We start from the raw sequence: 27,813 nt of genomic DNA, 5'->3' as shown, positions 1-27,813 counted from the left end.
TTGCCTTTTCCATCTGCCAAACATTGCCATATTCCTTGGCTTACTGTCCCTTCCCTCCGTCATCAAAGCCAGTAATGGTGTTTCTCTCTGACCGTTTTTCTATATTTTCTATAGTCATATCTCCCTCTGACTCTTCTGCCTTCCTCTTTGACTTTTCAGGACCCTTTTGATTACATTGGGCTCACCTGAATAATCCAGGATCCTTTAGCTATTTTTAAAGTCAGCTGGTTAGCAACCTTAACTATTTGCAAACTTAATTCCCTTTTGCCACATAACCTAACATATCCACAGGTTTTGGAGATTAGAATGTGGCTATCTTTGGGGGACCATTATTCCACCTATCACGGGAGGTACACTGCAGAGGATGCTGAATTAGCACAATCTGGGTAATGAAAGGTAGAGTTTATCAGAAGTTTCAAGATTTCAGTTGGATGTGGGAACATGAGCCTTATCAAAATTCCACTCCCAGTTTGCTGATGATTGCTATGCAATTCATGAATCTATGTTTAAAAATACTAACGCAGCTGCTAACTACTACTAATAAAAACAACAAAAAGTAACACCTCTTGGGCTTTATACATCAGGCCGGTTCTAAGGTCGTTATACAAACTAATTTTATCCTTTAACACTGGGAGGAAGGAATAATCATTTTCCCTATTTTCATATGAGGAAACTAAGAAAACTGGTAACTTGCTCAAGGTCACAAAGTAGAGATTTTGAACTGAAACCCAGGCAGTGGAGCTCCAGGGCTTTTAACATTACATTATACGACCTCCCTTTGTGCATCTCTCTGGGTTGGGAGACTTGGGTAGCTGAGGAGTTTCTGTTTGGGATTAGATACCAAAGGGTACAAGTTAGACACAAAGCTCCAGGTAATTAATTAGGGCAGGATCTGTTGAAACACCCATGGGAGGGTAGGGGGTGGGGGAAGGGAGAGTGGCTATTCATTGTACTGAACCTACACAGACACCAGATTTCTTTAGTTCAGTTCAATCTAAATACAACAGCAAAACCATGCACAAAGCTATCCTTTCTTTTTCCCTGCCTTCCATTCAATACATATTTGTTGACTAATGACAATATAAAAGAAACTGTACTGGGCATTACATGAAACTGAGAGATAAGACAAGGGAATAATATAAAGTAGAAGTAAATCATACAATTTACTCAATAATTCATAAAAGCATCAACGACATTATTGTAACCTTTGTCATTTGACGCCCCCCCTTTTTCTTCTTCATGATCTCTCCTTTTAATATCCCTCTGCTTCTACCCACGTCTTCATTACCTTGAGTGCTTCTCTTTCCATCCTTTAGTCGTTCCCATGATCTACCAGACAAAATCCGAAATTCTTTATAAGGTTTAAAAATACCCTGCCTACCCATCTAACTTCAATTTACTTTTCCCCTAGTTTCCCTTTGCATGTTACCCTCCAGCAGCACAGAAATACTTGTGGTTTCCAAAACACATCATACTCTGTCATGCCTCTGTAACCTTCCGCCTGTCATTCTCCTCTTCTTTCTGCTGCTTCTACCCATCCATATGGAAAACTAGTCCTTCTTCAAGACTGTTCAAATGCTATCTTTGCTGTGAGGCCATCCCAGTCTCCTGTAGGCAGACCAGGGACTCCTCCTCTGCTCTCTCCTATGCTGTGCATCCCTCTACTGTTTGCAAGAATATTGTCATTGGTATTTGGGGTCACGACTTGGGTTTTTCCATTCCCAACACCTAACACACACTCCAGCACATAGTAACTCTATTATCTTTGCTAAATTAACCTACCATATTGTTATGGCATAGCTCTTCTTCCTGCCTGAATATCAGTTCCTCAAACTGTATTGTTTGGAACCCTAGTATCCCTACAAAAGAGTTATATTATAAATATTATAAATAGGGCTGTATCATAAATAGAATTAGGCTTTAGATAGCTGTGTGAAATGTATGTTTGTTTTTATTGTAGATTTAGGAGAGAAGTCTAATTCTTATTTTCCCACAAAATCCTTTTATCTTTTAGTTCCATAATGATTCTCAAGTGTAATCAAGGTCTGTAAAAAGAAATAAATCACCTAAACCTCCTAAAATTAGAAATTTCTATTTGTTTTTACCACAATCTAGATGAGGAACAACAAGAAACACAAATCATACATATATATGACTAAAACACCAACATAATTAATTCCAAATTTACTTATTTCAAACCCACCTCTGTCTAACCTGAATTATTGCCAGTGAAATAGAACAAATGTTGCTCATTTGCCTTATTGCTTTTATTTACATTAATTGACAGATTGATGTTGGCTCTGTGATTTTAAACAGTCTGATTTAGAGAAAAATAACTGTTACAAGGGCAGATTTTGGGAAATGGTCACTGAAAAATAGAGCATCAGTCAAAGTCCAATCAGGAAAACAGAAAACATCCTACATTCCAGAGGGAGCTTAGTAGTAGAGTATTTTTACACAGGGGGTGCAGGGGGCTCCACACCAAAAAGGGGAACACTGAAATGATCCAAAGAGAGGAACCATAGGGAGCCCTTTCCACCCTTGGTGCTGGGGGAGCAAAAGGAAAAGGTTGGGTTACTAGATCTCAGAAGCTCAGAGGAGGGGGTCCTCTGACAAGGGCTCGGACCTTGGAGAAGTGGGCACAGCCTGACTGGTGCTGGTACCTCTGAGGAGTCGTGATGAGTCTGGTTTTTAGAGTGTAAACCAAGTGGGAGGCTGGGACCAACTGCTGACGGCAGGTGAAGGGCTATTACCGGTGAGGTAATATTGACAGGAACAGGAAGCAGACAGAAAGGAACAGTGTCTTCTCCTCTATCCCAGCCTCCCACCCTCCCTCCAGTGACTTCTACTGATAGAACCTACCAGGAGGCCAACGGGTAAAGGAGGTGTATAGTTTGCAGAGCCCCAGCCCCCCTATTACAAATCCCAAGTGTGGAAGTGTGAATATGGAGTAGAGAGGCGATAGCTTAGTAAGCAGCATTAAGAGCAATTAAATCGAGAGACTCAAGCAAAAAGCAATGGTCAGTTAAGAGTAATCATCTTCCAGCTTAAAAAACTCAGCATGATCACATACTCAAGACTTTAAAAATTAATATTCTTCTGTAGAGTTTGTCTGCCATTAGACATGCACTTGAGCATGTTATGTCACCATACTTATCATTTGATCATCCAATCTGGGACCTGTATGGCAGATACTGTTCTGGGTGGTTGGGTTTCCACAGTGAAAAAATAGATAGGTCCCTGCCTGCCCTTGTGGGACCTTCATTCTAGTGAAGGGAAAACAGACAATAAATAAAGACATAACGTGTCAGATGGGGAGTGCAATGGAGGAAATAAAGCAAATTAAAGGGAATGGGGATTGGGGGTGGGGGCAGCTCTTTCATATAGGGTGGCCATGGAAGATCTCAATAACAGAGTGAAATCTGAGCAAAGACTCTAAGGAAATATGAGGGAGAAAGCAGTATAAATACATGGGGGAAGATCTTTTCAGTAGGAAATAGTTGCATTTGATAAATGTGAGATTGGTGGAGATTTTGCAAGTGGGTGGACTTTTTTTGTGGGTTTGCTGTTTGTTTTTAACTATTTGCATAGTTCTGCTTCAGAAGACTGTGAGTCTAGCTGGGTAACATCAACTTATTATCAAATGTAGTACCAAGTTCAAACATTGCACACAGCGTTGCTCATCTCCACTACTGAGGGAAAAGCTATACTTTCTCACCCAGCAGATCATAAAAAGTTTGCTGATGGTAAAGGGAACTAGTTGAAGTACATAATGGCCTATCACTCCCATAAAACACTTCCTTTGTTTCAAAGTCAGCTATGAAATTCTAATAATAATTGCAAACCTGCAATTCGGATTATTTGAGTAAATGTAAGGTACCCCGCACTATACATAATTACTTCTTTGCTAAGATGTCAACCTTTGTTTTTTGGTTGAGTTAATGAACGTCGATAATTGGCCAACCATCTTTGAGGCAGAAAGTGGGATGGACACCATTGGTACTCTTAACTCAAAACAATGAAATCACTCTTGGCATTAGGATCATGTTGCTTTTTGTTCAAATCATTTTTTTATTGGAAAATACATGCATACTTTGGATTCAATGGTGCCAGAAATATTGTTAGCCATACTTAAGTATTTCTCCAACTAGTTTGTCTCTCAAACAATAAAGGTGAACTTAGACAACTAAAAATGGTATAAAACCCAATAATACTCTCACGTTAAATGTTTTTAAAAAATCAACAGTAATTCTGGTCCTTGAAAAAAGAAAACGAGCTGGACCACATAATGTAAAATCTTTTTCTATAGCTAGTAATAATTTCCAACAGGAAAGTGGAATGTCTTTGGGCTCTTGGGGTGTCTTGATGTAGCTATGTCTTCATTTGAGGAGATTATAATTTAAGACTAGACACTTAAAAAGTAGAAATCTGAGCTACTTCAGTAACTTTGTTTTTAACTTTAAAAAGAATCTTGAGAGGTCAGTGGTGCCCACTGGAAGGCAAGAACTTGTTCTGGCAGGAAAACCACCACCCATGGCTTGTAGTATTTGCACTTAACCTCTGTGCCTAGGTTCCTCTGGCTGTCAAGTAGGGAAGAATAGTAATTGCTACCTTCAGTGAGACATAGGAGTGTGCTTTGACATCCTTGGCTGAGGATGCTATATCAACACAAATTATTGTTATTAGAACATAACGCATGTAGGCACATAAAACACCAGCATAGTGTTCTTTTAATGCTCCTATAACATCTATAAATACTGCTCTTCTATGCTTTCCCTTCACTTTAGTTGAGAGGAGAATATATTCATAGCATGCCACTAATCCGATTTCTCAAAATATGGAAGAAATATATTTCTTAAAGCTCCGTATCATCCTTTTGAGAAGCACTAAACCTGTTAATCCCTCATGGTCTCTGTAGCAATTGCACGATGGCCCCCATATTAAGCCTTTGGCATCTTTTCAACTGTTGGCTAAATTACTTTTTCTCGTGACTGGAACCATCAGGGAAAGGCTGGGGTAATGAAATTGGCTAGCGATATTAAAATTTTGGTTGTTTAACATTTAACTGAGTATCAACAACGTGTTAAAGTGCTGTCTAAACAGATAATTAGCTGGTTGCTGCGCAGTGGGCTCTGTCTAAATTTAGCAGTGAAATTAGGTTTAGGGAATGAGAAAATAGGAAAAGGAATTTTCTCAAGGGAAAACGGTGGTGTCAGCACAGCTGAGGAATGTCACAATAGCTACATTTCGTCAATTATGATCATCATCAGGGGATCTCCCAGAGCGAGGCAGGACAAGGTTTATTCATAAGTGCATCCCAAGGATAGGTGATGGAGAGGAGTGGCTGCAGGAGACAGGCTTACAGGGACAGCAGAGGCAGGCAGGCTTCCAGAAGGAGAGAGAAGAGGAAGGGGGTGGAGGAAAAGAGGTGCTAAAAGAGCGCAGGGAGATACGATGGGAGGCGGAAGTTAGGGAAGAAAAAAGAGAGGTGGGCAGGGGTAGAAAGGCGTATAGCCTTGGAGGTGAGTAAAACATTGTGTAAGCCAGTGGGTGGAGGGCGGGGAGAACCTCGTGAGTGAAGGGGGAGGACAGCGTGATCTCGGCGGCAGGCAAGCATTACTTTAGCTGAGACAGACGGCTAAATCCTTATTCGACTTTCTTACTGGAGCACATTTGTAGCTCTCTGGTGAAGATGGCAGGACCTACGTAGAATTAATGGTGACAGGACTGAGGACGTGTGTCCTCTGCCTCCAGTCCCCCCACAGGACAGTCCACACTGTCCATCACCCCCGCAGAACCGCCAGTGGCTGTGGCTCCGAGGTCAGGCCACCAGGGCTGTGCGTGGCGGGCGGATGCAGAGGGCAGGGCGCGCAGCCGTCTGGGGTGAGGGAGGGTCGTGGTAGATCACAGACGCTCCCCTTTCAGGCAAATGTTTAATACTTCCCGAGGTCGCTTTCCCTCGGTCAGTTCAAAGGCAAACAGGCAATGAAACTAAAATTACACGTGCGAACATGCAAATGAAACAAAACTAAAGAAAAACACCACCGCACTCTAGGCGCTCCGATTGGGGAAATCCATGGCCTCCTGTTGCCAGTCGCCCGGCGAGGATAGCGGACAGCCCGGCCGCCGGAGAAGCAAGAGGGAGAAAGAAAACCTTCCGGGGACCCTCTCCTCGCCCGGCTCCGCTGACCCTTCCACCAAGCCGCCCTCCCAGAGAAGGGGGCAAGAAAAGCGCCCGTGCAAACGTGCCTCGGCGGGCTGGGGAGTGGCGCCGGGGAGAAGGGCGGCCTTCGGAGAGCACAGCCGTCCCGGGAAGAGGAAGGAGGAGAAAGCCCTCCTTTCAGCCCCCCGCGCCCCGGGCGAGGAGGGAGGCGACGAGTCTAGCAGGCTGCGTCCCAGAGCCTCCTAGACCTTTAGCATGGGCGACGGAAGGGCAGCCCCATCCGGCCTTCCCCTCCCCATCCCCCTGCCCGTCCCGGGCCCACGCCAGAAGGACAGAGCCCGCCCGGCGAGGCGAGCGGCAAGCACGCCGGGCCCGCCGCCCTCCGCCTCCGTCTGCGCCGGAGCCGCGGTGGACCCGCGAGGGGCGGAGTGGGCGAGACCATTGGAAGCGCTCGGGAGGGGGGACGAGGCAGGAACGAGGGGCGGGGCCTCCTAACCTATTCCAGATTTCCCCGTGCTGTCTAAAGCCCTGCGTTGGGAGAAACCCCGTTATCAAAGTGGAGAGAAGAGATTTCTTTTTGGAAAGGGGAGGAGCGTGTGTAGGAGGGCGGAGGGTGGGGGGTTGCCGCGGCCGGCACGCCGGGCTCAGACCGGAGCAGGGAGTTGCGCGGGGAGGGCGGGCGAGTCCCGGCGCCCGCTCGGAGGGTCGGCTGCCTCTCCCCCTCCCGCGCGGGCCGGGGTGGTGCGTTCCGAGTTCCCAGGAGTTCGAGGCGGGCGGGTGCCGGGGGGAGGGGAGTGGCGGCGGCGGCGGGCGGCTCCCGCCTCAGCCTCGGCAGTGGCGTCGGCGGCGGCGGAGTCGAGGCAGCCGCGAGTGCTCGGCTGAGAGGCAGCCGGCGGCGACGGCTCGAGAACTGGGAGTTGAGGGCGCGCGCGCCGGACCTTCCGCCGCCGCCGCGCTGCGGCCGCTTCTGCCGCCGCCCAGAGCCTGAGGCGCGGGGGCCGGCGGAGCCGGGGGAGCCGGGGGCGGACGAGCGGGCCGGGGGGAGGGTGGGGGATGGCGCGGACCCCGGGGCCGGCTCCGCTGTGGCCCGGAGGCGGCAAAGCCCAACTTTCCTCCGCCGCTCCCCCCGGGGCCGGGCTCCTGCTGCCGCCCCCGACGCCGCCGCCGCTGCTGCTGCTGCTCTTCCCGCTGCTGCTCGTCTCCCGGCTCTGTGGTAGGTGCCCGCGGGCGGAGGGCGGCGCGGCCGGGGGGCCCGGGCGGCGCGGCGGCCGTGTTCGGCGGTTGGCTGCGCGAGCGGGCGCCGCGCACTTGGGGTGGAAACTTTTCGCCGCGCCCGGGGCGAGGCCGGGAGGGCCGGGGCCGCCGAGTGCGGGGCCGCCCGCTCCCGCCCCGCCCCTCCCCTCCGGCGCCGCGGGCCGAGCGGACGGCCGGGTTCGGCGGCGGTGCTTTCTGCCCGGACGCCGGCAGCTGCCTGCGCGGGCTCCTCCGGGGACCGTTACTTGTTCGCGGTGTCGCGGAGGCAGCCGAGAGCGCGGACTCGTGGGCCGGGGCCGAGGTGCCGGGATGCCCGGTGGCCGCCTCCTTTTTCCCCGGTGAAACTTGAGCTGTGAGCCCGGACACCTTTCGGGAGCGGAGCCCCAAGAACGAAGCCTTCGGGTCCCCGCCCCTCCTCGTCTGCCACCCGGGACAAGGCACCATGTTAGCCCCCTCCGCAGCATCCCCTCCGGCTCGCTTTGCTCGGTCCTCCGGCCCCGTCCGCCCGGGCAGCCCCGGATCGCTTTGCGTCGAGCCCGTCGCTGCCTTCCAGTTTGCGGGACGTCTCTCCCCCTGCCCGTGTTTATTTTAGCGAACCCTGTTTGTCCTCAGGGCTTCGATTTCTGGGTGAAATACCTGATTGCATCGACTGTGCCCCGGCTTGTTCTCGTCAAGACAAACCCCACGCCTCTTCCCCATCTCTTTCTTCCCTCCTGTTAGGTTACAGTTTTCCTGTCGCATTTGGGAGCTAGTCTGTAAGTTCTGTTCCTAGATATTTGAGACCTTGTTAAGGGTCGTATAAAAAAAAATCTGCTTTTCGTGCAAGAGAGATGTGGACGTAAGGGATCGATAATGGAAGGCGGCGGTTTGGGAAAGTAAGACGGCCAGGCTTTGGGGCTTAGCTGTTTTTTGGTAACACCGAGAAACTGCAGGATATTAGTCATTTGGAGACTCTTTGGTGAGGAAGGTGGAGAAGCAAAACTTAAGCTCGCTCAAAGATTGTTTTGCTGCGACGTTTTTCTAGTACGTACAGCTGCTGTTGGATCTCAGTGTTTAGGGAAATCTTAAATGAAACCAGAAGTTTTCCCAGTATTTATTAGAAAGAGAGGTGTGTGCGGATTTCTTGGATACTGTGGTTTAGAAGAAAGAGAATCCTGTTCCGGGTAGGTGTGTCAGCGTAGTTGGTTATGAGGGAGGCAAAGTTTTCAAGAGATTGAGTGCCCCTTGCAGGTTGAGAATTTCCACTTGCAGTTCGCCACCACGTTTCAAGCACTGTAATGAAAGTTTCTGATTTACGGAGTATAGAAGGATAAGTGGCATGTTATCTCATCTGCATTGTTTCTGCAGCGGCACTCCCCAGATGTTTGGTTCCACGGCACAGTTTTTAATGCTGTTACCTCTTTCAATTGATGCAGGATTCTAGACTGAACTTGTGTACTGTTCTTTTCCATTGGAGAGGATTGTGGATTACACTTGGGTGGGAGGAAAGATGGAGGGGGTGTTAACAAGTTTACTATCCTGATTTAGATTGTGTTAAGGACTGAGAGAATATTATTTGTACCTCCAATAAGTACTTACTGGATAAGGCTTATCTAGCTAGGCAAAGCCCTATGGAAGACTGAAGCTTGGTAAGAAGGACAGCTCATACAGGGAACTCGAATTTGGGTAATGATTTCACAGTGATTGTGCACGTGAAGTGTTGATTACTTTTTGAAGGAAAACATTGGTTTTAACGTGGAAGAAGAAAAGAGTTTTATTTCAAGTAAAATTTCTTTAATGTGCTGTTGGAGGGATGGACTTGATATTTTATTTTAGAGTCCTAAAAATTCAGTCAGTATAGGCAAATAGACTGCTTTAAAGAAGGTGTAAGTTGAAGTTATTAGGGTCAATTCTGCTTGTAGTTGTAGAGACAGACGCTAGCTTTGTGTTGCTGTGCACTGCTCGTTTGAAGAGCTTCCTTTTTTGGCGTGTAGTGTTATAACACCCTAATTTGTGAATCCTTATGACAAGTTTTTTTTCATGAACTTTTCTGTATTTTAGAATTCAGTCTTTGAGTAGGGTACAGTTGCAACTTATGGGTGCTTAGTAAGTGCGGAGACAGAGTTTTCTTCTTGTAACCTGTTTGTTGATCTAGTGTTCATAGCACTCCTTACACACCAAACTTACAAGGTTTGGCATGTACTAATGCTTGACTGAGTAGTCAGTTTTAGAGTCGAAGAGATTTTTAGGCTTCAAAGAGATGACTGTCTGATGATATGTTAATCAGAATGCTTTACTTCTTGTATCACATTCGGATTTTGTTTCTTTTTGCTTCTATTTTTGATATGCTGCTTACATTTAGCATTGCTTTAACTATGCTCCACTTCTACAATATCATCTGTTAGCACTGCATAATTTTTATATCATGTTAATTTGACTGTTAAAAAAAACCCCTCGCAACAGGTAGACTTGATATTCTGAAAGCTATAAAAAAGTTACATAAGATTTGCTGTTTTGAGGGTGTACGTTATCTGCCTTATTTGAAGAACAGAACTTTTAAAATGAGAATTTTCCAGGTCAGTTTTTTTTAAAAAGTCTAAGAAATCCCTAGGTATAAAGGTCAGGGGGACTAGATTTACAATACCATGTGACTTGATAAACTTTTTTTAATTCTGGGATTCCATATTTCTTTATGATGGCAATAATCAATTCGTAAGTGATCAGATTTATCTCACTTTTCCTGTCATCGTTTTTCTTGAAGTAGAGCGTATTAGCAGGAATGTGGTATTGATGTAAGAGAAGATAGACTATTTGACCTGTGCAAGTTCCTGTTTGAATCTGGGATTCTACAACTCTTTCCATTTTTTCAGCAAGGTTTTTGTCTTAAGATGGATGTTTAGAAGATGATAGGAAAGAAGAGCTAGTATCATATTGAATCTTCGACAGCACTGTCAGTACTTTATCCCTACTACTGGATAGGCACTTTGGGACATGAAATGTAAATAAGGCAGAGTCCTGGCTTCAAGGAGCTTACAGCATTGTGCTAGACATAAAGGCAATAGATGACTATAGGACAGTTTGGTGTTTATGATAGACATCTGCTTGAGGTACTGTGGGTTGCCCCAAAGAGGGATGCATAACCTGTAAGGTAAAGATGTGAATGTGAACTGAGAAAAAAAATTACTTTTTAAAATAGGAATTGAGTCAGATCTTATTGAGATTAGACGTTGTGGTAGGTAGTACAAGTGTGTTCTCTCTCTCTCTGCCGTTTACTGTTTGATTCTGAAAAGACTGCCACTTAACTAGCTGTGTGGTGTTGGTGAGCAAACTTAAAGGTTCTCATCTTTTAAAAAACAGACAATATTATCATCTTGCCTATAGAGTTCTTGTGAGGATTAAATGAAAGAATAAAATATAAACATGTAGCAGAGTGCATGGAATATAGTAAATGTTCAAATGTTAGCATTTGTTATATTACACATTATAAATCAACCAGCCTTGTATTCATCATTCTTAAATTCTACCCTGATGTCTTGAATAATTGAATTTTCAAGTTTGAGTCTATAGCCCAGTCAGTACTCTTTAAATATTTGTTAAATTTACTTCAGCTAAATATACAGATGACTAGTTTTCAGGATATTAGGATACAGTGAAATTAACTCAACTGTGTAATTGTATAGGACCTAGTTGAATCTTCTCTTAATAAAGTAAAATGCATTTTAGGACTTGGCAGTGCCATAAGGTCGCTTAGAACACTAGTGATTATATTGAAAATATGGAATTGGAGAGGGGAGTCACAATTTTGCTTCTACTTTATCAAGTTACTCATAGTATCAGGTTGGGGCCTATAATATATTGCTCATATGAATCTTCTGCATCCTAAACAGATATGATTGGAAAGTGAACCAGATTTAAAAGCAAGCCAAAAATATCAAATCATCCTTTCTTGCATTTAGCTACAGCATCAGAAATAGGAATTGGAAAAAGCTGGGCAATTATATATTTGTGGTGTGTGTGTCTATTTATTGTCTTAGCTTGTTTATCTCCCTTCTGCTTACATGTATTTATATGTATTTAGTTTAGTGATTCAACAACTCTGATGCACATTTTGCATCTGTATAGTTAAGAAATAAAACTTATGGCTTATTACCTACTTTTTGAGATTATTTGAAGAGAAGCTGGCTGTGATACCCTTGTTAAAAAATGGAGTATTTTGATATTCGGTAATTTACCCCTTAAAAATTAGCGAATAAATAATATATTGCTATACCATATTCTCTAAGTCCTTGTAAAAATTGACAGTGAGGACTATATGATTTGCAAAAGATATGGCATTCAATTAATAATGGCTATTAATATGTACTTGTAGGATAAAATCAAATAACCCTTAAGTCAGTAATGGAATGAATACTAAAGATGATTTTGTGTGCCAAGCACTCAGATCCAAAAGTCTAAGTGCCATTAATGTCATTCTTTTGATTACCTTTTATATGTTTACCTAAAATTGTCCGTAAAGTCTTAAACCTGTATCTTTTCCTGAATTTCATAAAACTTATGATTTTTATTTACAATAGGCTCTGAAATAGTTTAATCATTTATTTACATAAAATTTGTTGTGAATCTTTATCAAGGATGAGCTTTTTTTCCTAAATGACTCACTTGTTATAGCGTACGTCATTAATTTAAAATTTTAGTGAGAGCCTCCTCCTCTGAGTTTAGATACAGCCATGTTGTAGGTACCATAGTGGTTTTAGAAAGGATATTGTACTGCGTACTTAAATTGTGAATTTTACATATTCTCTTTAATATAGCCTCCAGGGAGATTGTTTTTTTACGAGTCTGTTGACTGCCTGACATTCATTCTGCTTGTTGAGTAGGAAAGAACTGTTGCTTTGTGAGTAGATATTCATAAACTGGAATTTGAGGCTTCTGTAAAAACATACCAGCTCGTAACTGGATTAAGTGGCTAAGAATTAACAGTCTGCTTTTCAACACTTCAGATTGTTATTTTGTAGGTATAAGATAGTAAATTATACATGTGACTCTGTAGATAGGAGAGGTTATAATAGTTTTTCTTTTTTTTGTTAACTTTACTTCATTTTCTTTAACTTTAATGGTTAAAAAAAATCATACGTCTTCTTATTTTAAATAGGTTGCTGTTGTACACAGTAGAGGCTCTTTAGTTTCTCAGCCTAGGTTTCTTCAGAAGAAATAAAATTTAGAAGCGGGGAGGGGCTATAAATCATTATTCTCAGTTGGCCAGGATCAGGAAAGTAGGGTGTGTGGTAGATTCAGATCCTAGTTACCAGAGAATCTTTGTCAAAACAACATTCCACACCCCACTGTGGACTTACTGGATCAACAGTTTTTGAAACAGGAGTGGGGAGTGGAGCCTTGAGATTGGGGCATTGTGTTTTGAGAGACATCTTCAGATCAGGCTTTCTTTCCTTGACAGGTGCTATTTATTACAGCATTTTTATTTCAAGAGCTTAGCAGCAAAATCAAATTTAGTCTAAACCAGCATTGTCCAATAGAAATATGGTGTGAGCCATTAACATAATTTTAAGTTACCTGATGCCACATTAAAAAAGTAATAAAAAGTGAAATTAATCTTAGCATATTTTACTTCAACACAGTGTATCCAAAATATTATAATTTCAGCATGCAATTGATATTAATGAACTGAGATATTTTACATTTTCTTTTTTAGTTAGTAAGTCTTCAAAATCTGGTGTATGTGTTTTACACTTACGTATGGTTATTTGTACTAGCTATATTTCATGTGCTCAGTAGTCAAGTGGGGCTGGTGGCTGCCATATTGGACAATGCAGGTCTAAGCTAGTCATTGTCTCTGATAGCTTCTGCCCTTCTCTGGTCCTTACTCATAAGGCCTAAAATGACATTACTTTTCCTTCCTACCTAGTCCAAATCTGAAGTGCCCAGTTTAAGATTAATTTTCTCTTTGAAGCCCTCCCTCACCATTTCTTGCATACAGTGAGTGAGCTTTTCTTCTTTCTAAAGTAATTACTGTTTATATTTGTTATTTAGTATTTAATTATTAGTTTTTTCGTGATGTGTGCTCTTTGCGGTAAAGACCTTGCCTCAGGCTTCATTGTATGTATCATAGCATGTATCACAGAATAAACACAAATTATTTTTAAAGGTATATAGATTTTAACATTGGCTTTCCTTCCCCACCCCCATTAATAACTATTTAAGGAATTGACCAAATTTGCTATACCATAAAATAATATCAAGAAATACTGGGTTTATGATTTTGTCTTCCAGATTGTAATAAAATAATAAAATAGAATAATAGCTGTAATAAATAAATACTAAAACTTTTCTGAGTTTGACTTCATTTACTGTCTGTTCATAGATATCTTTCAAATCCTTCGTCCCTGGAAGCCTACCCTTGTCTGTGTTTAACAATGTGACATGTAGTCATTAGTGGGAAAAACATGCAAATTCTATTCATTTTTGTGTTTTTAGGTATAGAGCAGTTTGCCAAAGTGGTTCAATGGAAGACCAGTCTCAGAAAATTTGTTTTTTGAAGAAAGTACCATGGTTGAATACATTTAGGAAGGGGAAAAAACTAACCATATAACCCCCTCATGGAAAGTCACTATGTATATTAGTTTTATTAGTGGTCTAAGAAATTCTGAAGTAAAATATCCTGTTTCACTAACTAATTAAATGCTTCTTTGTGTAATACCTGTTATATTGCAGAGGCTATGTTGTGCAGAACATACTGTAGGAAATATATCCTTAGAGACATTTGTATACTTGGTATTATTTCTATCTTGACATTATTCCTATTTCTGCCTTCCAAAATAGGGGAAAATAAATATATTAAATAAATAGGTATATTTAATAAACTAGGTTGACAGTTTTAAAAATGTTGTTTGATGAGATAGTTCTTCACTGGTTTTTCTTAAAATTATTTTTGCTGTCTTTAGTTCTGTCTCTTTATTCCCCATTGTCTTAATCATTTTGAATCTGAGGTATTTGCAAAATTGACTTTCTAGGAGGAATACAGTTCTTCCTCTTTGGTATTGCAGACTAGGCTATGTATCAGTCACCCCAAGATATGTGTAGTTTAAGCAGCTTCTTTGGGAAGTACCTCACTTTATGTAAAACACATCTCATTCTGGGTTTGAGTTTTAGGAACAAAGTGCGTAAATTTAAGATTTTTTGTAAGTTTGGTAAATTTTGTAATGGAAATATGTCAGTGGTGTTATTGAGAAGGCATGAAAAAAACCAAGAGGCCAATATAAAAATAGATACACTCGGCTAGGACTCCAACTCAGCCTTTGAAAACATTGTATATAATTAAGAGTGTGCTTGACCCTTCTAATGGCTTCAATTCAGACAAAAAACAAAATTATCAGTGAAACGTTAGCATTGATATACTGTGGTAAGATCAGTTTCATGTAGTAACAATTTTTGTGAGTTATCGGTGATAGACAAGGTTGTCATTACTAAAACATCTTAGGCCACCACTTTTGAAACAAATTTGTATGATTTCTAATTTAGTCATATATACTGTGGGCTAGATTAAGATTCATTTCACAAGTGTCCTGTCACCGTGAACTCCAGACTCCCTTCTAATTTGATTTAGATTAGAAGTAATCATTCATGGTTGTAAGTTCAATTTAATACTAAGACAGTAAACTATCTAGTTTTTAAACTGCCTAGAGATTACCCCGGTTCCGGTATTTTAAATGCAAAATTTAAAAACTTCTTAATTTTTTTATATTTATTTTTTAGTTGAAGAGATTCAAGTGGGAGAAGGTACATAGGTAGAAGTTCTGTCCTCATTAAGGACACAGGGCTAGAACACCATAGCATTTTTCACTAAACCATGAGTCTGCTGTGCATGTGTTAATGGCTGTAGCATCTACTCTAAATCTCTGATTTCTGCTTGTTAAAAGAGGTGAAAAATTACTACCAACATAACATCCTTGGGGAACATATGCAAATACTGCAGTTATATTGAATATCAACTTTTATAGTAGTTTCCTTATTCCTATAAGCAATTCTGAGATTATAAACGTAATTAATTTGATGATAGTTTCATTTGCCTAGTTCGTATTAAAACCTGAATGAACTTTAATATTGAAATAACAGTAAGGAACTCCTATTCTCTTTCAAGTTGTTATCTTCTGTTTGTTGTATTCGAGTAAAATGTCAAAAGATTTATTATTTTTTCTTTTAAAGCTAGGATAGCCCTTACAGTTGACTGACTGATTTTGAATAACAAAAAGAAGACATATCAACACTAGAATTAGTAATACTAATGAAAGCGTCTATTCTTTCTTAGCAAGAAATGAGTGTTGAATTAGACTGTTGACATTCTTTTCTGTATTTAAGTAGATTATTTTTACACTTTTCAATGAAAAAATGTTTTCAACTTCTAGATTAGTAAAAGAGTCAGCAATTACGGTGGCTATTTTGAAGCCATGCGTTGTTTATCAAACTTATTTTTCCATTTGTATATGAAAGAATCTGAGCCTTAATACTTTTATTATTTTTATAACTGATAGTGAAAATGTTTGAATATATAAGTAGCTGGTGAAATTTGTATATAGCGTGCCAAAAAGTCTCTTGTCTTCTAAAAGCTTTAATCCTAACAGCATCTGTTAAAATATAAAAGCAAATCTGAAGTTCCCTAAGAGAAATAACACATTTGTCTTTGAGGGTACTACTGTTGCTTTGCTGCCCTCTACCGTCTTCTAAAATAGTTACTCTAGATTTTTTTTCCCATCAGATGATTAAAATACTTCCTTGACCTGTGAGTGTTAAATTTCAGGAATGGGTTGAGTACTATTTATTGTTAAAATATGGTAGTGTTTTATTAGTCGTAACAGTTGATCTATCCTTGTAATGCAAAAAATAAAACGCTTAGAAATTGAAGCAGGGGATAGATTGGGGACTATTGAGTGTCAATCAGGAAACACGTTCCCTCTACATAGTGTATTTTTCATGTCTTTGATGATGTCTATGGGTTTATTGCTGTGGACCCTAAAACTGGGGGAGAAAGACCCAACATCCTCTCTGATTTGCTGAACTTGAAGCAGCCAACCAAGTGCTAGGTAGTATTGAAGGTACCACAGTGGAAAAAGACATGGTGGCTGCTCCCAAGCTTATAAACCCATTAGTAAGACTAGCTGCATGTTAGAATATATACGTAAAAAAAGATATTTGTAACAACATACCAAGTGATATGATTCAGCCTGTAAAACTCAGTGAGGCCTGGAAGAATCAAGGAGAGCTAATTAGAAGAGGTGAAACTTTTGAGCTATGTCTTAAAGAATAGATTAGAGTTCAGATAGGTAAAACAGGGTTATTGCAAAAGAGAAGAAAATGTTTATTAAAACACAAAGCATCTGTTGTACAGAAGGGACTATGCTCGGCCCCGTGGAGTCTTTGCCCTTAAGAAATGTACAATTTAATTGTTAGGAGATTGAAATTAGAAAATTGTGTATATGTGTGTTTGTTCTAAACCCAGTTTCTTAACCTCTCTGCCTGTTTTGTTTCCTATACAGTTGGCTAAATAATACTTCTTTTACAGAGTTGCTGTGAAAATGAAATGAAGTACTAATTAAACTGCAATAAAGTGCTTTACAAATACAACTAACAATAATGCAAGGGAAATGAATTGTCTTAGAAATATAGACAAAGTTGTGGGATTATAGAAGAAGGAGCACTTTAACTGGGAATGGAGGAAGACTTGACACAGGACCTAATTTTCTAGCTGAACCTTGAAGGAAGAGTTTAGATTTCCACTTATGAGGGAAGGTCAATGACAAAGAAGGCATTCCAGGCTGAAAAGATCACTGACCTAAGGACTCTGTGGAAGGAATTAATGTTCCCAAATGGTTTAAGCATGAGCTTTATGGAAGGAACTCATGGATTTTTAAATACTTTGCTGATGCTGAGATTACACTGTGTGTGGTAGGCAGTGAGAAGCTTTTGAAGGCAGGTAACTAGTGAGTCTGTGATTTGAGAATATTGTATAGCTCTGACAGCAGTGTAAAAGATATATTGGAGATATGAGAAACAAGCAAAAGGGAAAACCATTGCAGTCATCCATGGGAAGAGTGGATTGTGGAGATAAATGGCAATTTGGCAGAAGAATTTGAAGAGAGGGTTGGATCTGAGAAGGAGATTACATGGTATTTGAATATTATTGTGGGTGGGGAAGGAAGATTGGATATGAACTTATGTTTCTCTGTTAAATGACTAGGAAAGGACAGTAAAAGGATTGATAAATCAATTCAGTAACTTTTTGGAGATATTTTAATTGCAGTGCTTCTGGGGCATATTTTAGATTTATGGTTGGAAATTTGTTATGAGAAAGTAGGGGATAAGATTTGGAATTGGGAATTAGGAGGATTTAGGTATTTGAATTAGATGAGCTGTTTGAGAGAGATAGGAGGCAGATGGGGAGGAGAGAAAGAAGGAGGGAGGAAGGGGAAGTGGAAAGGGGACTGGGAAAAATTTTCAAAGTTGAGGCATTTTGATTGGATAAGAGGGTGGGAAGAAGGGAAGAGAGAATCTGGGGAAAAAATCTTGGTAAAGAGACCACTACATTTAGTAGTGAAGAGGAATGCCTTGATGACTCAGTAATTTGGTAAAAGTTGTTAGGAGAAAGAAGTCAAATTCCAACAAATTTACAAATGAGGGGATAGTGAAGAAGTAGTAGGGTAGAGCCTATCAAATTCCAACAAATTTACAAATGAGGGGATAGTGAAGAAGTAGTAGGGTAGAGCCTACTCTTGGGTAAGATGAGAGAGAGAAAGATGAGAGATTAATTTGAAGGGAAAGAATAATGTATCAGTTGTTATAGACTGTGAGTGTTTGTGCCGTGCCACAATCTGTATGTTGAAGTCCTAACTCTCAGTGTGATGGTATTAAAAAGGGTTCTTTGGGAGGTAATTAGATTTAGATGAGGTCATGAGATTGGAACCCCCTTGATGGGGTTAGTGCCTTTATAAGAAGAGGAAGTGACACCAGAGCTTCCTCTCTCCACCATGCTGAGCACACAGCCAGAAGGCTGCCATCTGCAAGCCAGGAAGAGTTCTCACCAGAACCTGACCATGCTAGCACCCTGATCTTGGACTTCCTATCCTTTAAAACTGTGGGAAATAAATGTTTGTTGTTTAAGCCACCATAACAGCCTGAGCTAAGACATCCATCAAGGTACTTAATTACAAACATCAGAAACTTAACTTTGGTTAAAACAAAGCTTACTGAAGGATATTAGGTGGTTCAGGTAAAAATCAAGAACCAAAGAAGGGTAGGCATCTGGAACCATATCCAGAACCAAAGCCAAGATAATGTCAAAGGGCAATCTGTCAAGGTCATTGCTTGCTGCCTGTTGAGACTGGGTATTATAGCTTTGCCTCTTACACTGGCATTGCTGCTCTTAGAAAATGGATATTATTGTTGTTGCCCAAGAGGATATATTTTCCCTGGGTGTCCACTAAAGAAAGTTGGAGAAAAGCTTTACAAAAAATTTTTGTGGTGAGACTTCTCTGTCTTTGAGAGAGGAGTGGGAGAAGCACGTTGATATGGCAAGGTCCAGGAACAGAAAGTAAGTAGAAACATTAAAAACACAGCTGAGAGCTAGTCTTGGAAGAGCTGAGAGGCTCTTTTACTGGACAGAGAAAAAGAAAATGATAGGTGAAGATATAGAGATACTTCCATGTATAAGAGGGGAAGTTATGGAGAGGCTTTGATCTTTAGTGATTTAAGTGTTATATTTTCAGAATAAATGAATGTAGGGTGATGTTGAGACTCACTAGTAGAACCTTTGGGCAAAAATGGGGTAAGATATCAACTAAGAATGAATAAAATGATGGATCAGTATTGAAGGCATAAGATGAACTTGTAAAATATGAATGATGGTGTGGAGGTAGTAATAAGGTTTATATTGGTGGTGGTTAGTATTTAATTGAGCGCTGTGTCTGCCAGAGTTATCCTAGGTACTGTGAAAAACTATCTGATAAAAGAATAAAGTGTGTTTTTGGGGACCAGTTGTATTTATGTATTGAAAGAAATAGCATAGTGCCAAACTATGGAATGTCTTTGAATATGATGTAATAGCGTGTTATAGGAAGTTTGGGAAGAGAGAAATGATATAGAGAAAGTAGTATTTAGGAACTACTGATTTATCATAAGCAGGATAGTCTAGATGTAGAGTTATAAAAGCCTGAATTAGGATGGTAATGGTAAAAATGAAAGGGAAAAGTTTGAAAATGAGATAATTGAAAGGCAAAATAATACCTCTTGATCCCAGGATATGAGGAGTGGGGAAAATGAGTGTATTTGGAGTTTTTGCATTAGACAGATGGGAGAATAGTGTAAATACTGCTGAACATGAGGTTTAGGTAAGAATTAGTTATCACATGAAGGGTGTATTAATTTCCTAGGGCTACCATAACAAGGTACCAAAAGCCGGGTGGCTTACACAACAACGGAAATTTCTCTCTCATAGTTCTGGAACCCAGAAGTCTGAAATCAAGGTGTCAGCAGGACCATGCTACCTCTGAGACTCTGGGTAGAATCCTTCTTTGCCTTATCCTAGCTTCTGGTGGTGGCCGTCAATCCATGGCGGTCCTTGGATTGCAGCTGCATCACTCCCATCTTTGCCTCTGTCATCACATGATGTTCTCCCTGTGTGTTTGTCATGACATGTTCATCATCTTATAAGGACAGCAGTCATATAGGATTAAGGCCACCCAACTCCAGAATAACTTCATCTTAACTCAGATCTTAATTATATCTGCAAAGACCATATTTCCAAATAAGTTCACAGGTGCTTAGAGTTAGGGCTTCAACATGTCTCTTAAGGGGGACACAACTCAACTCATAACAAAGGGATAATGATTTTGGTTTTGACTGTTGACTGTGAGATTTGAGGCTTAATGTAACTCAAAGTGCCAGGTAAATACAGCATTTGAAGATGTGAGGTATGAGCTGGTTTGAACAAGACTTGCGATATATATTCATGAAATACTAAAATTTTTTATTGACATATATGCACACAAAAGTTTGTGTGCAGTAGTGTGCAGTCGCATGAACTATTATTAAATGAGCATATCCATGAACCGTCAAGGAAATCTTTACCAGCACTCCAGAAGCCCCTCTTACACTCCTTCCAATCACAAATCCTTCTCTCTTCCTCAGTAATAACTGCAATTCTGACTTCTAGCATCATAAATTAGTTTTACCTGTTTTTGATCTTTACCTAGTACGTCTTTGCTGATATTGTGAAATTCATCCATGTTGTTGCATGTGACAAACAGTAGCTTGTTCTTTTTTTTTATAGCACTTTGCAGCATTCTGTTTTATGACTGATCCATAATTTATCAGTTTTAATGTTGGGCGGACATTTGGGTTGTTTTCACTCTGAGGCTTTTATGAATAGTACTGCTATGAGTATCACTGTACCTCTCTTTTGGTGGTGAAATTGCTGGTTTATTTTTTGCATGTTTTTGTTGAAAAAGTTTTCCATCTATGCAGTCATGCCATCTGTGAATAACGAAAGCCTTTTTTCTCTCCAATCCTTGTGCTTTTCTTTTCTTTCCTTTGCTTATTGCACTGGGTAGGACCTCCACTATGATATTGAATTAAAGTGGTGACTGCAGGCATTGTTATCTCATTCCTGATCCCAGAGGTAAAAAGTGTTCAGCATTTCAAAATTAAGTGTGATGTTTGCTGTAGTTTTTTTTTTTTTTAATAGAACTCTTTTTTATCAGATTAGGAAAGTTTCTATTTCTGCTTTGCTAAGAATTTTTAGTATGAATGGTATTTAATTTTATCGAATATTTTATCTAAGTTTTGAGATGATCATATGATTTTTTTTCATTTTTTTATAATGTGAATTACATTTTAAAAAATGTTAAACCATCTTTGTGTTTCTGGAGTAATTCCAGTTTATTTTTGATGAATATTTCCTTTATTATATCACTGGATTCAGTTGACTGTTGTTTTCTTTATTTTTTTCCCCATCTATGTTTATCAATTAAATTTGCCTGTAGTTTTCCTTTCTTATAATGCTCTTGCCAAGTTTTGGTATCAAGGTTATGCTGGACTTACAAAAAAAATTGAGAAATGTTTCATCTTTTTCTATCCAGTGCAAGAGTTTAAGATTGGTACTATTTTTCTTCTTTAACTGTTTGGTAGAATTCATAGATGTAAAGCCATCTGGGCCTGGAGTATTTTTTTTATGTATTTAAAAAAAATTCTTTGCTAAAGAATTTTTAGTTACAGATTGTTTTTTAATAAGTATGGTACTATTTAGATTTTCTTTCTTCTTGTGTCAGTTTTGGCACATCATGCTTTTGTAGGAATTTGTCAGTTTTACGCTTTCAAATCTATTGACATCAACTTGTTCTTAATGTCCTATTACCTTTTCAAAGCCTGGAGGATCTGTAGTGATTCCCCCCCTTTTCATTCCTTATATTCATATTTTGTGTCTTTGGTTTTTGGATTAGTCTTGCCAGGAGAACCCACCTTTGACTCCTTGTTAATCCTCTCTATTTTATGTTTGTTTTCTATTTCATAATTTTCTGTTCTATGTTTTCTTCTACTCTTTTTGGAGGGTTTATTTCCTATTTATTTTCTGTTTCTTGTGATGGTTAGATTATTGATTTTCAGCCTTTCTCTTTTTCTTATATATGCATTTAAGCCCATATATTTCCCTCTAATTGTGTAACTGCATTGCATGAGATAAATGTTCACAACATTCTTAAATTTCCATGTAATCTTTTTTTACTCTCGGATTATTTTGAAATTTATCACTTAACTAAATGTATGGAAATATTTTAGTTACCTTAGTTATGGATTTTTAGCTTAATTACATGGGTCAAAAAACTTGTGTCTGATTTCAGTTTTTGGATACAGCATGCAGTTAATTTTGATAATTCATGTATACTTAAAAAGAATGTACATTGCCCTTTTTGGGTTAATTGTTCTCTCTCTATATATATATCACATAGGTCAAGTTGGTTGCATTGTTCAAATCTTCTTTATCTCTTCTGATTTTTTTCCTGCTTTTTCAGTTAATAACTGAGAGGTGTATTAAAGTCATATACTATGATGTGGACTTGTCTGTTTTTTCTTTTGATTCTGTGAAGTTTTTTTTTAAAGATTGGCACCTGAGCCAACAACTGTTGCCAGTCATCTTTTTTTTAATTCTTCTCCCCAAAGCCTCCCAGTACATAGTTGTTTTTTCTAATTGTGAGTGCCTCTGGCTGTGCTATGTAGGATGTCGCCTCAGCGTGGTGTGCTGAGCGGTGCCATGTCGTCGTCCAGGATCTGAACCAGTGAAACCCCGGGCCGCAGAAGCAGAGCACATGAGCTTAACCACTGGGCCACAGGAACGGCCCCAAGTGTGAAGTTTTGCCCTGTACATTTTAAGGCTAGGTTGTGAGATACAATCAAATTTGGAATTGGTATATCTTTCTGGGACTTGACCCTTTTATCATTATTAAATAGCCCTCTATCTCTAGCGGTACTTGTTGCCTTAAAGTCTAATTGTCTGCCTTTAGTATAGCTACATTAGGTTTATTTTGGTTAGTGTTTGCATTTCATCTTTTTCCCAACCTTCACTTTCAACCTTTCTGTGTCCTTAAATGTAAGATGTGTCTCTTGTAAGCAGCATGTAATTTTTAAATCCAGCCTGCTAAGTTTGTCTTTTATTTGACGTTTAGTTATCTATAATTAATTTAATCACTTTCATATTTGTTTGAATCCGCTATCTTACATTTTGCTTTCTGCTTGTCCCTATGTTCTTTGTTTTATTCATTGATTCGTTACTTTCCTTTGTATTAGTTATTTTTAATTCCATTTTTTCCCCTTTTTGAATTGTTAGTGTTATAGTCTTTTACTATTTATTTAGTGGCCACCTTAGAAATTATAAAATACATCCTTGACTTATTAAACACCGAATACAAATTAATAAATATATAATTTCTTCCCTGACAACGCATGGACCATCAAACCCTTCAGCTCTGTCCCCATTCTGCCATTAATGCGAGTGTGTTTGTGTGTGTGTGTATTCCTTAATACATTATTATTGTTTTATACAATAAATGTTCATTTAGTTTTCCCTATGTGTATTTACCTTTTCTGTAGTTCTTCATTTCTTTCTGCATCTTATAGTTTCCATCTGGAATCCTTTTTCTTCTGCCTGAAGAGCATCCTTTGTATTTTCTTTCTTTATTTTCTTTATTTTATTTTCATTATTTATTTTCATGAATCTGTTCATTAAAATTCTCTGAGTTTCTTTGCCTGAAATTTTTCTGTTTTCTTTTGAAATATATAACAGCTTTATTGATATAACTCACATACTGTACCCTTCACTGACTTAAAGTGTAAAATTCAGTGGTTTTTAGTATATTCACAGAATTGTGCAACCATCACTACAGTCAATTTTAAAACATTTTCCCCACTTCTACCCCCACAAAAGTAATTATTCTCCCATTTCCCCTCACTCCTCCCAATACCAGGCAACCATTAATTTACTTCATGTCTTTATAGATTTACCTGTTTTGTACCTTTCAAATAAATGTGTAGTCTTTTATGTCTGGTTTATTTCATTTAGCACAATGATTTCAAGGTTCATCCATGTTGTACATATGTTAGTACTTCATTCCTTTTTATTGCCAAACAATATTCTGTTTTGTGGATATATCATGTTTTATTTATCTGTTCCTCAGTTGGTGGACATTTGGATTATTTCCACTTTTTGCCTATTATGAATAATGTTGCCATGTACGTTCATGTACAAGTTTTTTTGTGTGGACGTGTATTTTTTACTTCACTTGGGTATTTAACTAAGAGTGTAATTGCTGAGTCTTATGGTAGTTGTAACCTTTTGAGGGACTCGCAGTTTGTTTTCCAAAGTGGCCGTACTATTATACATTCCCACTGGCATTATAGGAGGCTTCTCCACATCCTTACAAATACTTCTTATTATCTGACTTTTTGATTGTAGCCATCCTGCTGGGTGTGAGGTGGTATGTCATTGTTGTTTTGATTTGCATTTCCCTAATGGCTAATAATGTTGAGCAAATTTTCATGTGCTTCTCGGCCATTTATATATCTTCTTTCCAGACATGTCTATTCAGATCCTTTACTCATTATTTAATTGTTTTATTTGTGTTTTTACTGAGTTGTAGAAGTTCTTTTTATAGTCTAGATACAAATACCTTAGATATATGACCTATAATATTTCCTTTCTGTCTGTAGCTGTATTTTCATTCTCTTCATGTCCATTTTAGCACAAAAGTTTTTAATTTTAATGAAGTCCAGTTTATTTCTTTTTTATCTTTTTGTTGCTTTTGGTGCCATATCTAAGAAGGCTTTGCCTAACATAAGTTCGTGAAAATTAGCTGCTGTATTTTCTTTTGGGGTCTTATAGTTTTAGCTCTTACATTTAGGTTTATGATCTATTTTGAATTAATTTTTGCGCATGCTATGAGGAAGGAGTACAACTCGTTTTTTTAAATGTTGATACCCAGTTTTCCTAAGACCATTTGTTGAAAAGACTGTTCCTCCCCCGTTGAATTGACTTGGCAGCCTTGTTGAAAATCAGTTGACCGTAAATGTGATGGTTTATAACTGAACTCTCCGTACTGTTCCATTGATCTATATGTCTATCTTACGCTAGTTTCACACAGTTTTGGTTACTGTAGTTTAGCCACATATTTTTTATTACTGTAGTTTTGCAGAGTCTTGAAATTTGGAAGTGTTAGTCTTCCAACTTTGTTCTTTCTCTTGTTTGGTTATTCCTAAACCCTTTAATATTTGTATGAGTTTAAAGTGAACTTGTTATTTTCACCAATGATGCCACCTGGGATTTGGAGATTGTGTTGAATCTGTAGATCAATTTGGGGAATATTGTCATTTTAACAGTATTGAGTATTCTGATGCATGAACATGGGATGATTTCCCCTTACTTTAGATTTTCTTTAATTTCTTTCAATGTTTTATAATATACCGAGGATAATTTTTGTACTTCATTAAGTTTATTCATACTTATTTCTTTATGATGCTATTGTCAATAGAATTGTTTTCTTAATTTCATTTTCAATTGTTCATTGCTAATTTATTGACATATAGTTGAATTCTGTGTATTGGTCTTATATCCTGATAATTTGATAAACTCTTTTATTAACTCTAATGGTTTTTGTGGATGAATCTCTTAAGATTTTCTGTATATAATATCATATTCTGTAAATAGAGATAGTTTTATTTCTTATCAATTTGGAAGCTTTTAATTCCACTATTAAGTATGATGCTAGCTCTGGATTTTTGTAGATACCATTTATTGGGTTGAGAGATCATTTGAATTGCTTTTTCTAATTGCCACATGTTATATTAGGTACTATATTTCTTTGTGCTTTTAAACACATTCAGTTATGAATGTTTCCTGTAGCTTCCCATTAGCTTCACTTGTTACTTTCTAGAAGAGCTTAATTTCATGGGTAGAATTGGAGATTTTCCTGTGTACTTCCATTTCAGAATTATAAAAATCTTAAATAATGCTCTAACATCTGTGATTTGAGTGCTATATTATTATTAGTAACTTCAAGATAAATCCCTGTTTATATTCAAAAGTAGTTTGGGTCTGTTCAGGAGACAAAAACTATGCAATAGGTTAATTAGGGAAAGTTTAACTTAAAGAATTATTAACTTTAGTAAGAGAAAAACTATACAGTATAAGGAGACTCTATGGTATGCTAGAGCTGAGGGAGTGTACCCAAGGGAGGACAAACTTGGAAGGGGCTCAGACTTTGTTGAGAAGGTGTAGTTTACCCCACCTGATAGTGGAGCAGGCTGGAACTCGTCTGGAGATATTAGGCAAGAAATAAGTTATCTTCTGGGAGTGCAGGTGGTGGTGAGTGTTTAGTGGGAGTTCTAGTGCTCGTGGGGGCATTAGACTTTTGAGAACATTTGAGCTGCCTGGGGTCTCTGGTTTCTGTGTTGTGAGGACTGAGGAATGGTTGTTGCCAGGCTGAGGCTACAAAGCTGTGGAGGGACTGAGTTCTGGGCTCATGGCTGGGGCTGGTTCTACCTGATATCCTTACACCTGCACTGGCTCTACCCAATGTCCTCACATCCAAACTGCCAACTGCTAATCTGCACTGGATGTGGCAGGAGAGCCTCTTCCTCCTGCAGTATCCTTTTAGCACCATCGTCTGAGAAAGTTTAACACCATGTTCACATTAAGTGGAAGTACTTAAAGGAATTTCGTTTATCACAGAGCATGTATGGAAGATGCATTTGGAATTGAGAGGCAATAAATCGATAACACGTGTACCTGCATAGCATAAAGGTACTTAATAGGAGTTCCTGCATAAGATTAGAAGCTAAGTATTATGTGTTTTGTTTATCTCTTAGGGTAATTGAAGTGGAAAATGTCTCTATTAATGCTTTTCTAGAGACTTTGAGAATTATAGATTCATGTAAATAAAACATTTTGATTTAAATATCTAGAAAGTATGTGGAATAAACAAAATATATGTAATTCTTTTCATATCTCTTCTAATCTGTTTTTTTGAGTGTTGTAACTTGCGTTAACATCTGACTTATATGAAATACTTGTTTTTTAGGATGCTGATGTACTGCTTTAGGCTATCAAATTTTGATAATTACTATATTTCATCAAAATAAGAAGTTATTGATTAAGAGATACATTATGATTTTATATACCATTAAGGAATTAAAAAAGAAACTATGACAGTACTTTTCTATCACTTAGAATTTTTATTTTGTGTGTATTGCTTCTACTTATTGGGCTTTTATTTCATACTTATCAATATTTATAGGCATAGTTTTTTAAAATCATCATAACTTGTATGCATGCATGAAAAGCACAGTATAAGTAGAAAATCTGTTTAACGTATTCCTGTTGCTGCTTCACATTCAGAGTCCTACTTTGTATTGATTTTTGCCTCCGTGCCATGAACAGCTCTTCGATGCTGTCTTTCTTCAAAGATGTGTTATAGGGTCCCCAAGAACACTGTTAGATTCAGTAATTCTCTAAGAAGTAAGACTCACAGGACTCGGCATATAGTTGTACTCAAGGCTATGATATTATAGCAAAAGTTCCCACAGACAGCAAAGGGGCATAATGCAAAGTCTGGGGAAAACAGAGTCCCAGTTGAGTTAATAGGGTACTCTTAAGTCCCCCAAGAATGACTTGCAACAATATGGATGAAATGTTGCCAACCGTGGAAGCTCATTAGAGACTCAGTGCATAGAATTTTATTGGACACTGATCACCTGATTACATAGGCACTCCCTCCCTAGCACATATGCAAATTCCAGATTCCCAGAAGGAAAGTAGATGTTCATCATAAACCATAGTGTTTATACAAACAGTTTAGGCACAGTGAGCC

General features: G+C 39.1%; 1 protein-coding gene across 3 annotated transcripts in view; it reads left to right on the top strand.

Annotated features, from left to right (window-relative positions):
• The first annotated feature begins 6,971 nt into the window (after window positions 1–6,971).
• Window positions 6,972–27,813, top strand: part of NECTIN3 (nectin cell adhesion molecule 3) — a 135,444-nt gene continuing 114,602 nt past the window's right edge. For all 3 annotated transcript variants that reach the window (XM_070582764.1, XM_070582765.1, XM_070582763.1), the window contains exon 1: window positions 6,972–7,376. In XM_070582764.1, coding sequence (XP_070438865.1) covers window positions 7,217–7,376 — 160 coding nt within the window. In that variant the 5' untranslated portion in view covers window positions 6,972–7,216. The remainder of the gene's footprint in view (window positions 7,377–27,813) is intronic.

The sequence above is a fragment of the Equus przewalskii genome, chromosome 18 (assembly GCF_037783145.1).
Source record: "Equus przewalskii isolate Varuska chromosome 18, EquPr2, whole genome shotgun sequence".
Taxonomy (NCBI): domain Eukaryota; kingdom Metazoa; phylum Chordata; class Mammalia; order Perissodactyla; family Equidae; genus Equus; species Equus przewalskii.
This window is presented reverse-complemented; position numbering and strand designations above follow the sequence as displayed.